This window comes from Electrophorus electricus, chromosome 7 (genome assembly GCF_013358815.1).
Source record: "Electrophorus electricus isolate fEleEle1 chromosome 7, fEleEle1.pri, whole genome shotgun sequence".
Classification (NCBI taxonomy): Eukaryota; Metazoa; Chordata; class Actinopteri; order Gymnotiformes; family Gymnotidae; genus Electrophorus; species Electrophorus electricus.
In genome coordinates, this window is record NC_049541.1 from 12,674,152 (window position 1) to 12,689,799 (window position 15,648).

General features: G+C 46.4%; 2 protein-coding genes across 7 annotated transcripts in view; both read left to right on the plus strand.

Annotated features, from left to right (window-relative positions):
* The window catches only part of celsr1a (cadherin EGF LAG seven-pass G-type receptor 1a), a 67,566-nt gene extending 58,889 nt beyond the window's left edge, over positions 1–8,677 (plus strand). For 2 of the 5 annotated variants that reach the window (XM_035528406.1, XM_035528409.1), the window contains 13 exons: positions 334–460; positions 755–955; positions 2,530–2,704; positions 3,381–3,493; positions 3,826–3,905; positions 4,041–4,167; positions 4,615–4,740; positions 5,329–5,465; positions 6,597–6,700; positions 6,922–7,068; positions 7,231–7,470; positions 7,707–7,968; positions 8,420–8,677. In XM_035528406.1, coding sequence (XP_035384299.1) covers positions 334–460; positions 755–955; positions 2,530–2,704; positions 3,381–3,493; positions 3,826–3,905; positions 4,041–4,167; positions 4,615–4,740; positions 5,329–5,465; positions 6,597–6,700; positions 6,922–7,068; positions 7,231–7,470; positions 7,707–7,968; positions 8,420–8,450 — 1,870 coding nt within the window. In that variant the 3' untranslated portion in view covers positions 8,451–8,677. Of the gene's footprint in view, positions 1–333; positions 461–754; positions 956–2,529; positions 2,705–3,380; positions 3,494–3,825; positions 3,906–4,040; positions 4,168–4,614; positions 4,741–5,328; positions 5,466–6,596; positions 6,701–6,921; positions 7,069–7,230; positions 7,471–7,706; positions 7,969–8,389 lie in introns of all 5 variants that reach the window. The other 3 variants (XM_035528408.1, XM_035528407.1, XM_035528410.1) reach the window with 3 other exon arrangements.
* Positions 8,678–14,665: 5,988 nt separating this feature from the next.
* gramd4a (GRAM domain containing 4a) overlaps positions 14,666–15,648 on the plus strand; it is a 26,624-nt gene continuing 25,641 nt past the window's right edge. For both annotated transcript variants that reach the window (XM_027014573.2, XM_027014574.2), the window contains exon 1: positions 14,666–14,920. In XM_027014573.2, the coding sequence (XP_026870374.2) occupies positions 14,892–14,920 (29 nt within the window). In that variant the 5' untranslated portion in view covers positions 14,666–14,891. The remainder of the gene's footprint in view (positions 14,921–15,648) is intronic.

The window sequence follows — 15,648 nt, forward strand, 5'->3', positions numbered from 1 at the left end:
ATGCATCTTAGTTTGTACTAATGTTTGTTTTTGTTTTGTTTTTACATTTATCTTTGATCTGTTAGCAGGAGCCGTGTCTGTAGTCTGTGCTATGTGCACAGTGCTGTCATTGTGTGAACGACTGTTAAATCTTAAAACCAATAAAAAAAAATATTTCAAAAATCCAGGTGGGCTGGAATGTATCTGCATAGGTTGTTTTGGGTGTCATGTCTTATAGTCTTTCTTTAAGACATGGACTTATTTGTTTTTGGTGTGTGTGTGTGTGTGTGTGTGTGTGTGTGTGTGTGTGTGTGTGTGTGTGTGTGTGTGTGTGTGTGTGTGTGTGTGTGGTAGGATCGGTGGCACTGGTGGCTGGTCCTCAAAGGGCTGCGAGCTGGTGTTCAGAAACCACACGCACATCAGCTGCGAGTGCAACCACATGACCAGCTTCGCCGTGCTCATGGACATCTCCAGGAGAGAGGTATGCAGCACGGGGGAGGACAAGCATGCACCGCGAGGGTGCTTAACGTGTCCTCCGGACAGCTAAACGCTCCTCTGTGCTTGCCCTCGTATCCACCGTGCTGTCACAGAGCGTCTGCCTCTCGTCAGCTGACCCGTTCCTCTTATCTTCAGTCTCAAAATAACTCCCAACTTCTTTTCTTTCTTTGGTCCCCATGCTTATTTGTCTCTGTTTGCTAACTACACTCTCCCTCCCTCCCACCCCCCCCTCTCTCATTATCTCTCTCCCTCTACTTGCACCCGTGGTGCCATCCAGCATGGAAACGTGCTGCCGCTGAAGATAGTCACCTACACCACGGTGGCAGCCTCTCTCCTGGCCCTGCTGCTCACATTCCTGCTGCTCGCCACCCTGCGCAAGCTCCGCTCCAACCTGCACAGCATCCACAAGAACCTGGTGGCCGCACTCTTCTTCTCCGAGCTCGTCTTCCTCATCGGCATCAACCAGACGGACAATCCGGTGAGGCCCCCTGCTGTCTTCCAGCACGCGGGGCACGTGGTGGAGGGTTAGCGGGCATCGCGGCATGAGCTCTTATCAGCGTACGCCCTCGATGGGGGAAAGACAGGAAGCGCCTCCCTTTTGGCCTGCGAAAATCAGGGCATTCTGAGAAGCCCTTGTTCCGAACTGACATTTGATTCCGCAATATGGAAATGGTGATTATATCTTGAAAGATCTGTGCTGTTTTCATAGTTGGTGTGAAGGACAAGGTAGAAGGACTCTTTAGATTCAAGACACTGTCTTAAAAAAACAAACAAACTCTTTTTATTGGGACTTTTTTTGGGGGGGGATTTTCTCTCCCTGGGACGCCCCTTTCCCGTTGTAAAACCCCAGTAATGACATTCTTGTAGCCTTTAATTAGGAGTTGTGTTTGGGAAGGGTTAGGCCTCGCTGATGAAACTGACAAGCAGTAGAGAATAACCTGAAGGGGAAGAAAGCGTCTCTTTGCATCCCGGTGATTCACAGCTGAATAAGAAAGACGCAGTGCATCGGTACAGATAAAATCCCTGTAATTATTCATTTTGGTCTGCATACGCACACACACGCGCCCACCCCAGCACATGCGCACACATGCACACCCCCCGCACTCTTTGTGACGTTCCTGCCGCTAAGGCTGGCTGGATTACTGTAGGTAATGGAGAGCGGAATTCTCTGAGGTGCAGGAGTCTGGCTGCGTTGCCTGAGGACGCTGTGAGCTGACAGGAGCTTAGCTCTCATGAATGGATATTGGAATCCCTCCTTCTTAATCACTTTTGTTGCTTAGATTAAGTGACATGTAAGAACAAATTGAACACGAACACTCCGTTCCAGAATCTTCATTTCATTTTTTTCCTCTCCCCCCCCACCCCCCCCCCCCCCCCTTCCAACCGCTGCTGTTTTCGGAGAAACGGTCTGTGTGTGGAGCAGAGCATGTGCTTCTGGGGTCAGTTCTGTTCAGCACTTCTCTCAGTACCTGCCCCCCAGGGGTGCTGCTTCTCACAGGCCCGCCTTCACCACGCCCCAACCTCCGCCCCCTATGCCATCACCCTGTAGGTGTCATCATAGAGGCAAGCTGGGGCTGGTGGTTTTTATTGCTGGGAGGGTACTTATAGAGTCATGATCACACACACACACAGGATAAACACTCCATGGTTGTGTAAGCAATGTAATATTGCATGTGAGGTCAAACTCTTTGAACTCTCTGCCTGTACATGTACTTTGTGACTATGACTCTTCTCTCTCTGTGTGTGTGTGTGTGTGTGTGTGTGTGTGTGTGAGATGGGGTAATGCAGTGGAATGCTGCCAGTTATGAGCTGAGCTTTGTACTGAGACTGTTGCACATATACAGCTCACCTGCTCCTACTGTTCTCCCTTCAGTCTGGCTCTTGAAATGGGGCTTTCCCAAAAGCCCCGTTCCTCCCTCTCTCTCCTTCTGTTTTTTTCTCCATTTCTTCCTTTCATTTTCTTTCTCGTCTTGTAACAGTACCCCAGCCCAGCTTCCTTTGTCTCGCCACATATGAGTGACCTGTTGTCTGTCCCTCTCTCTCTTCCCACAGTTTGTGTGTACAGTGATAGCCATCCTGCTGCACTTCTTCTACATGTGTACCTTTGCCTGGATGTTTGTGGAAGGCCTGCACATTTACCGCATGCTGACCGAGATGCGCAATATCAACCACGGTCACATGCGCTTCTACTACGCCATCGGCTGGGGCATCCCTGCGGTCATCACCGGTTAGTGACACACACATGCGCGCACGCACACTCATTCACACACAGAGGTGAATATGTGTAAATGCATGTGTACGTACAATCTCATGAACCACCACAAACGGACACCTGCAAACACAAACCACACACCCATCATGTCATGCTGGGACTTGCCTCTCTTTTGAGTGCTCTGTGTGCGCACGCGCGTGCATGCATGTGTGCGATCCCTGTGGGAAAGCTGTCGTCTCTGTGTCTCTACCTTTACCTCTCTCCTGTCTCTGTCTCACGTTTTCTCTCTTTCCATCTCTTCCCCAGAGACTCTGACTCTCTGTCTGTTCCCCATTCTCTTTCTCTCTCTCCCTGTCTCTCTCTCCTCATCTCTGTTCGGAAGTCTTCCTCAGGGATGAAGGCCCCTGCCGATCAATGCCTCGCTGCCCTGTTGGGGTGTCACTTACTGTGCTGGCAAATGCTCAAAGATGAGAGCAAAAAGACCAGTAGCACACAGATAATAGAGGCCAGGCTGGCTGCTCCACTCACTACATACTCCTCTTACCTTCCTGCTCTCCAGTGTGTGTGTGTGTGTGTGTGTGTGTGTGTGTGTGTGTGTGTGTGTGTGTGTGTGTGTGTGTGTGTGTGTGTGTGCGCGCACGCGCACATTTGCATGCGCGTGCTCACAAGTGCATATGTGCATGGTGCACAGGTCTGGCTGTGGGCTTGGATCCGCAGGGCTATGGTAACCCTGACTTCTGCTGGCTCTCCGTCCATGACACCCTGATCTGGAGTTTTGCTGGACCCATCGCCATTGTCGTTCTGGTCAGTGTACAGCATCACAGAATATTTCAAAATATCTTATGGGTTATAAATCTAATATTTGTCTTATTAGGTTTATTACCACACACACAAGATTTTGATCTCTCTGTTAGTCATTTTTTTGTTTGTCATTTCTTCTCTCATACAAAATTGTCATTGGCATATCTGTGCTTTCTTCCTTCAGATGTTTACTTCTGAAATACTATGCCTTTTTCTAACCTTTTCTGAGAGCTGTGCATTAAGGCTGAAGAAAGATATACCAGTAAAGGTTATTTATAAAAAGTCCATTGACTCTTATTTTGAAAATTTCTCACTGGAATCGATGTGCACTGCAGGTCAATATGGTGATCTTTGTGATGGCGGCCAAAGCATCGTGCGGCCGCAGACAGAGGAGCTTTGAGAAGTCCGGGGCCATGTGAGTGTGCCATGTGCCCAGCTCCGCCTTGGCTCAGAGCAGGATATAAATGCAGTTGAGATTTATGTCATTGTTTTGTGTGTGTGTGTGTGTGTGTGTGTGTGTGTGTGTATGTGTGTGTGTGTGTGTGTCCAGTCCCGCGCTGCGGATGGCCTTCCTGCTTCTGCTGCTCATCAGCGCCACTTGGCTGCTGGGACTCATGGCTGTTAACAGCGACATTATGACCTTCCACTACCTGTTTGCTGCGTTTAGTTGTTTGCAGGTAAGACCAGCACAGCTAATGACACGGAGCCAACCGAGGCTGCGCACGCACTCTAATACACCATTTAAGTCTACGGTTGGTCAGATTTGAACTAGCCCATTTTGGGCATTAGAGCTTCCAACAGTTGAACATTGGGGGTATAGAAGAACACTGGAGATGCAGAAGTTATTTTGAACATGTTTCTGAGCCATGTTGTCAAAGAGCCTGAATTTATAGTCGTGTATTTGAACAGAACTGGAGCAACTGGTGCCTTGCCTGCTGTAACAGATAAAGTAAAGATATCTGATATCTGCATTTAATCATTTTGCAATTAATGTTTTGTTTGGCTAACCATTCTCTGCATAACAGATAGCTTGACTGAACTGAGATGTGGGTGTATCTTTGAATTGCAGTGTCTTTGAACTGTATGGCGTCACTTCACTAACTCTCTCTTTCTGCGTTTTGCAGGGAATTTTCATATTCTTCTTCCACTGTGTGCTGAACAAGGAAGTGAGGAAGAACCTGAAGAGTGTGTTCACGGGGAAGAAGCCCCTGCCGGAGGACTCTACCACCACGCGTGCCTCCCTGCTCACTGTGAGTGAGGGGAGGTGATAGTGAGGGAAGTTGATAGTGTGTGGAGGTGACGGTGAGGGGAGATGACGGTGTGTGGAGGTGATGGTGAGGGGAGATGACGGTGTGTGGAGGTGATGGTGAGGGGAGATGACGGTGTGTGGAGGTGACGGTGTGTGGAGATGACGGTGTGTGGAGGTGATGGTGAGGGGAGATGACGGTGTGTGGAGGTGATGGTGAGGGGAGATGACGGTGTGTGGAGGTGACGGTGAGGGGAGATGACGGTGTGTGGAGGTGACGGTGAGGGGAGATGACGGTGTGTGGAGGTGACGGTGAGGGGAGATGACGGTGTGTGGAGGTGACGGTGAGGGGAGATGACGGTGTGTGGAGGTGACGGTGAGGGGAGATGACGGTGTGTGGAGGTGACGGTGAGGGGAGATGACGGTGTGTGGAGGTGACGGTGAGGGGAGATGACGGTGTGTGGAGGTGAGGGTGAGGGGAGATGACGGTGTGTGGAGTTAGAGGATCCCAGTAACTGCTGCCTTTCTCCCCTGACACCAACCCTGTTGGGAGTTGCTCCTAAACTGGGCATCTCTGTCCATTTCCTCTCAGCGCTCTCTGAACTGCAACAACACGCACACAGAGGATGGCAACCTGTTCCGCTCAGCCATCGGAGAGTCCACCGTGTCACTGGAGAGCACCATCAGGTCAGCCAAGAGCCACAGTGGTTACCTCGCTTACGCCTTCAGGTAACAGGCTACTGGGAGCATGGCCCTGCGACACTTTACCTCTCTCTCTCTCTATCAGTCCTTCACTCTCTGTGTTTGTACTGGATTTATTCTTTATTTTTATATCCTTTCATTTCAGATGTCTTAACTTCTTTACTTTGATCAGTTCATTTTGAAATCATGTGGAAAACTGCACACATCTTTCCTCTTCCACATACACCTCGAGTGCATGGCTCCGCCTCTGCTTTGCTTCAGCAGTGCCCATCCGCGCGCATGCGCGCACACACACTCACCTTGTGCATGTGCATGTGCATGTTGTCATTGATTTAACATTAGCAGCCCAGCACACGTCAGAGTTTTCCCTGATGAAGGTAGCCTTTCACTACAAAGCTCGGTATCACGTCTCCTCACACCGACCTAATTACCAGATGCGCGTCCGGACTGCACTGCAGCTCAGATCAAGATACCACAGGATGGGGGAGAGGTTTGGACTTGCTCTACCGTCCTTCACTTTCAGCGTGGACGTCCTGGCCTCAGGGGACCAGTTTCTCAGCGCATTTTCTATTTAGTCTCATCTGTATATTTGTGTGAACCAACTGGGGCGCATCATCCTCAACATGGAGGGGCAGAAACCCCAGCTGGAGTTGGTGTTGATGCACTGCAATCAAAGAAGGTGGACAAGGCACTGTGTAACAGTAGTGGTGAACAGCTGGACCCAGTTGTAGAGAAAGCAGCTGCCTCATATGCCCGGGGGTAGAGGCAGCTGGAGGAACTGAGGTAGTGGCCTATGGGGCTCCGGCTGGCTGTACGAGGCTGTAGGGCAGTGCTAGCTTAGTGGTTAACGTACTTGACTACTAATTAGAAGGTTCCCAGCTCAAGTCGCACCACTGCTAGATTTCCACTGTTGGGCCCCTGAGCAAGACCCCTAACCCTAAGGTTGTATTCAGTCTTAATTTTAACTGAAACTTTTTTTTGAATAAAAGTGTCCGCTAAATACCGTAAATGTCAACGCATTCTTCATAATGCACTCTACATGTAATGGTTACACTCTGTTCTGGTCTGCGGGTTGGGACTTTGAGAAACCTTACTGTGGACTCTGTTCTCTTTCTCTCTCTCTCTGTGTCACTCCATCCCTCTCTCCCCCATACACAGAGATGACTCAGGACAGAAACCCAGTGGCTCCTCTGGCACAGCTAAAGTGGGACACATGGACATCGATTCCCCTCTGTTCCACTGCAGTGGCACTAAGGCAGATGGTAGTAGAGCACACCACAAACCCCTTCGGTGTAAACCATCCACATCATCAGTTTAACAGGAAATGCTGCATTGTAGCAAACTGATACCAAAATTAATGAGTCCAGCTTTCTTGTTGGCATGGATTTGTTTGTTGGCTTAGCAGTATTTCTAAAAAGTCTACAGTTTTGCAAACCATGCATGCTGAGTCATGGTCGCACGTCGGGCCGTGTCATGTTTCCAGACTCCGACTCGGACAGCGAGCTGTCCGTGGATGAGCACAGCAGCTCCTATGCGTCCTCCCACTCCTCCGACAGTGACGATGATGATGAAGCCCACATGAAGCCCAAGTGGAACAACGAGCGCCAGCCACTGCACAGCACGCCGAAAGGTGCACGATTCATAGAGTTTACCACTCAAGTTTTAGAGAAAGCGTGTGTTTCTCTAATTCTTAATTTTTAACTGTTGTTTTTTTTTATGTAAAATATGATACCAGGCTAAGATGTATGTCAGGTTTGCATTTGTGATTGGTTTTTCTCTCCTTTCTCTCTAGTGGAGGCAGTGTCCAATCACGTGAAGCCATACTGGCCCACCGAGGCCACGACAGCCAGTGACAGTGAGGAGCCGGGAGGGGCAGAGCGGCTGCGGGTGGAGACCAAAGTGAATGTAGAACTCCACCAAGAGAGCAAGCTGAACCACATAGGGGAGCCCCCCCAAGACAAAGACCCTCCAGGAAGAGATGGAGCAACCCCCAACCAGTCCAACAGCAACCACCAACCAGAACAGAGGAAGGGTGAGGGGGAGCAATGACAAACTCTCTAACGTGTCAAAACTCTTTGCTTTGCTTGCTGGATATAGAGTCCTTTCTTTGAATTCATATATTTTAATTGGTATTTTATATCAAGGGCATTTAAGGAAATATCTTCTAAATTGATTAGATAGAAAATTGGTGGCTGGATGAATGTAAGAAAAGAGGGATTTAATCATGTAAAAACTGAGTGGAATCTAATACTTGTGTTATCTCCACAGGTATTCTGAAGAATAAGATCACATATCCGCCACCACTTACAGATAAGAACATGAAGAACAAACTTAGGGAGAAGCTCTCTGACTACAACCCCCCAACCATCTCCTCACGAACCCCCTCAGTAGCTTCCAATGATGGAAATAGTCACAACGTCATCATCAAGCCCCCCCATCGCCCTGCCGTCCCCCCCAAAGAGCAACAGAATGGAATGGCCATGAATCTCCGGGCAGGCACCATCAATGGAGGCAACCAATCAGACTCTGAGTGAGTAGTCACATGATTCCTACATGTGTACAAGTCTGTCACACTAAAAGTCCAGTCTTTTGTTTGTATATAAATGTGTTTTTATATATATATATATATATATATATATATATATATATATATATATGAGGAAATCTGTGGGAGAATGGAGAACGAAAATGCACAATTAACATTCATTCGTTGAATGTGCGTCCTGCCAATACCACCCTGCATGTCTTCTAATTCAGTCCAGTTCAGAGTTGATGCTGTTTACACCTGTGGAGCTGTCGGATCAGAATTCAGCATTGCCCTCCGTCTACCCGCACCTTGGCATGACGTTTCGTTCTGTCTTATTAGCACTGCCTGAAAACCCATCTAACCAGCATGTCTCCCTCCCATCCTCTCTCGCTCTCCTTCCATACCCTTTCTGTCTCAACCACAGCGGAAGTAACGAAACCTCAATCTGACCCAGCAGGAAGCCAGAGGAGTCTCTTCCTGCATGAGGGCAACACAGCTACACTCATGTCTGAGGATGACAGGAGCAGCGGAGGAGCTCCTCAAAGGCCTCCGCGGTCGCGCCGTCCTTTTGGGCCTCTCTTTCCTCACCCCTGATGTCGCTAAGCTTCTACGCTCCAATGGAGAACAGTATTACTGCAGGCGTATGCCTGCCTGACACGGAAACGGAATGAACAAAGGGAATGCATCAAAATACACTTTGGGGGGGGGGGGGTCGGGGTTACGTATGAACTGTGCCAAACCGCAGCAAGCTGCATCCCCCACAATGCCGAGCTGTGCATTCAGAACAAGTCCCATGCAGATTCAAGGTGTACATTCGCAGGATGTGTTTCCACTAGTACTTATTGAACTGAATGAGTGAGAAGGACTAACTCCCTCGTTCCGAACAGATGAGGCAGGGGGATATTTAATTTCGCAATGCAAACACACAGAGGTTTTCACCAAGTTCCCAACACTATCTGTCCATTTTTGTTTTGTTGTTTTTTGTTTGTTTGGTTATTGTTTGTTTTTGTTGTAATTATTATGTAGATACTGGAGAAATGGTTCTATTTTGTATTTGAACTGTTTCATGGTTAAGAGTTTTCAGGCACATTTTATATATTTAAAAAATATATATATATATATATATATATATATATATATATATATATATATATATATATATATATATTAGTTTTTATAACATGCAATTTTAGAGACTGTCCTGGGCAAGATCACAATGCTGTAATTTTGTACTTGATTCACTGATTTGCAACAGTGGTGCCTTAGTCCATCAGTAATTTGTTTCATGTCAAAGATCTTAACACCCATACACATGTCGTAGAATAAGACTGTAGAAAAATGAAAATACTAAGCGACAATTTATTTTTGTAAGAGCTAATTATGAAATGTGAGAAAAAGGTCACTCACATTTCTAAAAAATAAATGAATGTGTATGCCATGTGCTTAATGCTTTTAATTCACCCAGAGATGACTGTAGGATAGGATGAAAAATACTGGTGCAAGCAGTCTCTCTCTCACGCTCCCCTCTCTTTCTCGCGCTCTCTCTCCCTCTCGCTCTCTCTCTCCCTCTCTCTCTCTCTCTCTCTCTCTCACTCTCTCTCTCTCTCTCTCTCTCTCTCTCTCTCTCTCTCTCTCTCTCTCTCTCTCTCTCTCTCTCTCTCTCCCTCTCTCTCTCTCCCTCTCTCTCTCTCTCTCTCTCTCTCTCTCTCTCTCTCTCTCTCTCTCTCTCTCTCTCTCTCTGATGATGACCACTCCAGTTTTTGTACCACTCCTGATCAAAAGTCGCTGGTGTTTTCATATTTCCGCCCCAAATAACACTGGAATTTTTGTATTATATGTATATTTATTTTTGTTTTTGAGACACTGGACATTGATTGTAACTATAAAATTAAAATCTTGTTGGAATTTTCTATTTTCTTCAACATTGTTCTAGCCTTGTGATGAATATGACATTAAATATGGTGATGATTAATTCACGAAGCAGCGTTAAAAAAAATCATGCAATGATGAAACACATCAAAGGTCATTTCAGACTGCTAGTAAATGTTATATTGAACCTAAAGGTTAAAAAACCTACACTAATAATGTGTGTGTGTGTGTGTGTGTGTGTGTGTGTGTGTGGTCACTATAAGTTAAAGCAGCCTTAGAGTACTGTACAAGGTTACGGTAAGACCTGCATCCAGCCCAGGTTGAGAGGTTGCGGGCCCACTGTTTACTGCGTAGCGTGTTAACTACGGGAAGCTACTGTGCTACATGAATGAAAGCGGTGGGGAAGGTGTCACTTGTTGAGCAGCTCAGCGCTGTGGGAAGCAGCAGGGGCAGAAGACTTGTGCGTGCTGCCACCGTTCCAGGGCATGGGCGAACACATGGTGTAAGCCATCGTAGGAGGACGATGATAGCAGCTGGGCTATCTCATGTCATGTGGCCAACAGCTTTTCATACATGTCTTTCCCCACATATAGCCATATGTTCCTAACTCAACTAGGGATTCCAGGCTAAACACTCTCTCTCTCTCTCTCTCTCTAAGATAAGCAGGCATAATAAGAAAAAAGGGGAGGATGGGGAAGAAAACCTGGCATATTTCATAAACACACAAAATCCACAATGACTGCGCATGGCTAATGGCTATAACCATGCATTCCTTGGCTGAGTCACAGGACAGAGATCAGCTCTGGGGGGGGAGCTGTCAGACAGGGGCCAGGGCCAAGGCCTCCATTTTGTTTGAGTGTAAGGGTAGATGAGGGGATAGAGTTACAGCCAGCTTAAGAAATGTCAGTCAGAGACATAACAATAGTTTTCCTTCATCTGCAGAGCAGCGGGGGGTGGAGGATTTCTGTACCTGTTGCCACTGGAAGGGTACACAAGGAGAGAGTCAGGGGACAGAGAGCAAGAAAGATTTGAACATTGTGCGATGGTACGGGAATCAACAGGCGGAAATCGCCTATGGGGTGTGGAGTTCAAGGACTGATAACTCTTTCCTCTCCATGACATCATTTTTGAAAGTTTCTGAGACAATGTTATCAGCATTAACAGCAGTACTGTAAGAGGAACTTCTTAAAATTGTACCTCATGGACACCATAGTGGCTCCTGGGTCACTCTGATCCAGTAACCATGGGCTGAAATTGACTTTAGTGCTTTTCGCCAATTCATAGGATTCATATTTCAGGTAACTACCCTCCACCCCAAACAGGAGGATTTGGATGAGGACAAGAGCATATTCTTAACTGGCCCATGTGACGACTCCATGACTGTGCTACAGGTCCGTCTTTCATAACGGTTTCATAAGAGGTGCGGGGATCTGCGAGGAATGAGACGGGTTTTAAAATAGCCTTGGGCTGCCACCTACTGGCCATATGGTCTCTTTGTGAGTTTCTGCTTTTCTAAGATACCGTGAGGTGGAACCATGCAGCTCTGTTCACACACTTAATGTTAATGCTGTGATACTAATAGGCCAGGCCGAGTGGGAATTATGTAATGATCCGTGTCACACTGGTTCAGGTACACTAATAAGTCATTGTTGCCATTGTTGTCATCATGATGCTTTGATATATAGTGCTGTCTGACACCCTGGGTCACTTTATAAAGAATGCAAAAAGTATTTAGGAAAGAAGGATTCTTTAGAGAGAAGAAGAAGAAAAATACCGTGTGAAGAGAAACATCTTCAACTGAGATTTGAAGGTGAGACAGAAGAGCACTCGCAAAGATTGGGGTGGTAAGTGTAGGGGCCAAAACACTGAAAGACCTGCCGCCCAGTGAGGACAGCCTGGTGTGGTACGGAAAGATCTGCCGCCCAGTGAGGACAGCCTGGTGTGGTACGGAAAGATCTGCCGCCCAGTGAGGACAGCCTGGTGTGGTACGAAAAGATCTGCCGCCCAACGAGGACAGCCTGGTGTGGCACTGGAGCATGACTATGTAGGGCTTTGAAAGCAAAAAGGAGCAGTCTCAACTATATGTGGGACAAGTCCATTAATCAGTGCACCAATGTAGCTGATAAAGAATGGGAGTGATATGTGTTGATCACCTATTGTATACTTGTACACTAGCAACTCAGTTTTAGATGTTTTGAAGTTTGTTCAAGCAGGTAAACCCATAAATACGGCATTACAGTAGTCAGTTCGAGAGCCAACAAAGGCATGGACTAGAGTTTTGGTATCTTTCATGGGCGAAGACGCGCAACGTTATGAGAGGGAATAAAGGCAGCTTTAGTGAGAGAGTGGAGTCAAGAAGGACATCAATATTCCTGACAAGCTGCATAGGCTCGCCATCACAGCTTCGCCATCAAAGAGGAGAGAAACACTGGGCAGTCTGGGTATGTGGGATTCAGAGCCTAGTATCCATCATACTGTTACTTCTGTGCTGAACATGAGAAGGTTTGTATCCGACCAGAACCTTGACTCAGAAACGCATGCATTTAATGCATGAATCAGTGGAATGATGGGAAGTGAACTGTTAGAAGCAATGGTGAGACTAGCACCTCTACACATTTGCATGTCATCTATATAACAGTAGAAGCTGAGACCATTTCTACTAATGATTTACCCAGAGATAATATGTACATGGAAAAGAGGAGGGGAACTGGGAACTGATCCTTAGGGTACATCGCGAGCGACTGGGGTAATGGTTGATGCATGTTCACCTAAGTGGCCAGACTACATAGTGTTGCAGAGGTATTAACCAATCCTATGGAGGAGATCCAGTATACTGTGATTTACAATGCCAAAAACCACACTGAGCTCTATAAGAGGTACACTTGGGTGCCTTGCATAACCACCACTTTTTCCCATCACTAAAAACAGGAGCCTGCAGATCAGTCTATTACTGGCAACAGAATTTGAGTCGAGGTTTTCTTCAGGAGAGATGTTACGCTGGCAGCTTTTTGCACAGAAGGAACCAGAAAACAGACTTGAGTTTATATGAAATGAGCAACTGGAGTAGAGATTTCCAGAGACAAGCTTTAAGAGGAAATGTTAAGGACAAAGTCCTACTCTTAGTAGGGTCAAGCTGACCGATTAAAGAATGAAGGTAAGATTTAGCAATGACTTCAAAGTCAGTGATGAAATACACTCTAGACAAACTGGTATGCAAATTTTCTGGAGCCAGTAAAGAGGTTTCATGAGTTGAGATTTCTTGGTTGAAGAGCGGCTTGGACATTTTTCGTAAAATAGGCTGATTTTGTCCTTGAAGAAGTCTAAGGAGTCATCACATTGTTCAGCAGTGCGTGGAGTGGTTGCAGTGGGAGGTTTAAGGCATTTCTTGATGCTCTAAATGTTTTCTGGCCCTGGAGGTGCCAGTGTAGTAGGTGCCTTGTGCAGTTTTTAGGGCGTCTCTGTACTGTGGCCAGAAAAACACTGAAAATCAAGTGGAATCATTACAAGGGTCACTGGCTGATATTCTCATTATCTTTTTGTTACGGTGTGTAAAGCAGCAGTTTAAATGTCTCTCCCTCTGGCTTTTCTCTTGTGAAATCAGCATAAGGTAGATAAGCATAAACAAAGAGTTTATGATACCAGCTGATAGTCCCCGTGGCTTAAGAAGAAAGTGAGCATTCATTCTGATCTGAGTCGTATTATTTGGCTTTTCTCCCGTGGACAACAGACTCCCTGCACACAGCTCAGGATATTAGTTTCACTCTCATCTCCACAGACACGCCTTTCTCTACAAACCACCAGTGGCTTTCTCCCAGTAGTAACCCTCAGTGCAGATGGCCAGCTTCATTTAACGCTGCCAGATGCATGCTGACAGCAGGAAAACAGATTTATATCCTGTAAACATCTTCAGCAACATAGCAGCCTTCGCATTAAAGGTAGACTCTCTTTTCCCCTCGAGCTTCTCTATCAAGCTTCTCTTTAACTGTCTCTGGAGTGGGTGTAGTATTTTGGCAGAGCTTGTGTGGGATTTAGGGGACTCTTCAATCACATTCAATTAGATGATTTGGGGGCTATTCTTACATGTGTACAGCACTCTTTGGAGGAGGGAAATTATGTTTGAAAGATGATGGGTTTTGTCTATTTAAAAGTGCTTCCATTTTATTTTGTATCACCATTGGATGCCAAAATTTCACAGAAACTGAAATTATCTTCAAAGAATCATAAGACACTTTCTTCCTCAGATTTAGGGATTTTTTTGGCTTTCATGTTGTTAAAATGGTACATTTTTTGGCTGCCCTCTAGTGGAATATTTTGAAATTCCAGTTTTGATTGCTGAAAAGTAAACGTTTCACTTTAGCCTCCATTAGTGTTAAAAGTCCTGAATTTCATTAAATGGGAGAACTCTTATCAGCAGAAGTCTGTAGATACAGGTCAGAGGTGGATGGTCTTTTAAGAAGGTAAAATGGATTGGGCTAATGAGTTTCCTTATGTAGGTTACATGGATGGATGACACAACCACACAAAGGTTAAATCTAACATTACTTAATGAACTGTTTCAAGAGTAGAAAATGTTTAAAAACTAGGAAATAGTTTTGTGGGTTCTGGATGTGTAGCCTATAGATGGAGCGTTTTTTTTTATTTGTTATTATAACATATGATTTACTTGTTTGCTTTAACTTACAGTAGGCTACAAATCAAGTTTCTGTTTCTTTTAAAGGATTGTGATACAAACGTTCTGATGTCTTTATCCGCGGCCCCTTTAAGGATCCAGCCGCTGACGTAGACGAGCGGGCTCGCTCCAGCTCGTGCGCTGGGTTAAAGCAACAAGAGGCACGAGACGGTCTTGCTGGTCGCGCTGGTGTTCGCTCCCAAGCTGCTCCCAAGCTCGTGGGAGATCACGCGCTCCGTGGAGGATAACGCCGCTGTGGTGGAGCTGCGTCCGCGGGGAGTGGTGCGAGAGACACGCAGCTTTAGAGGATTTGTCTTTAAAAAAAAAAATTGGGGGGCGGTTCGAGCAGGTGCACGCGACCAGGACCCATCAAAGCCGAGCTCCGTTAATGAAACTTTGTTACGACGCACGCGCTGGGTAAGCACGTTTGCTGTGCGGCTCCTGCCACTGCAACAGGCGGTTCGGTTCTGCAACAGTCGCCATGATCTCAGGTTAACCACGTCTGTCCTAGCGGGTGGGTAGAGAGCGCGTCTGATGGCTGGTAGTATGGCCCGTGGGACAGGGTCCGTTCAAAGACCTGCTTACTTTGACTCATGTCAGGCCAGCGAATTACCGCTGACAGCCAGTTTTATTACTGACGGACAGATATCACACTCGTTTATTATGTACTTTGGGGCGAGAGAGTTTGGTTTAGATTTTAGTTAGTTAGTTAGTTAGTTTGTTTGTTTGTTGCTAGAATTATTTTGCATGTTGCAGCTTTCAACAGGATATGGAAAACTAGGTTGACCTCAGGTTTTGCACCCATGTTCACCCTGTGTGTGTGTGTGTGTGTGTGTGTGTGTGTGTGTGTGTGTGTGTGTGTTTGTTTGTTTTTTTTTAAAATAGCTTCTTTGTGGTTTCTTTGGCAGGTGACACTATAGCATCAGCTCAAATCTTTAATCTCCATTACTTGAAGCTTATCAATGCTTGTTGTCACGGCTGTGGTCTGCAGCCCAGGAAGTTGTCTGGGTTTTGTGACTCTGTTCACTGCTGAAGTTGCCTGTGAGATGTTATTAGGCATTTCTTTGTGTGTATGTCCCCCATACCAAATAAATACATTTCATCTGGAGCAGGTGCAAGCATTGGAAATCCATAGCACTGAATAA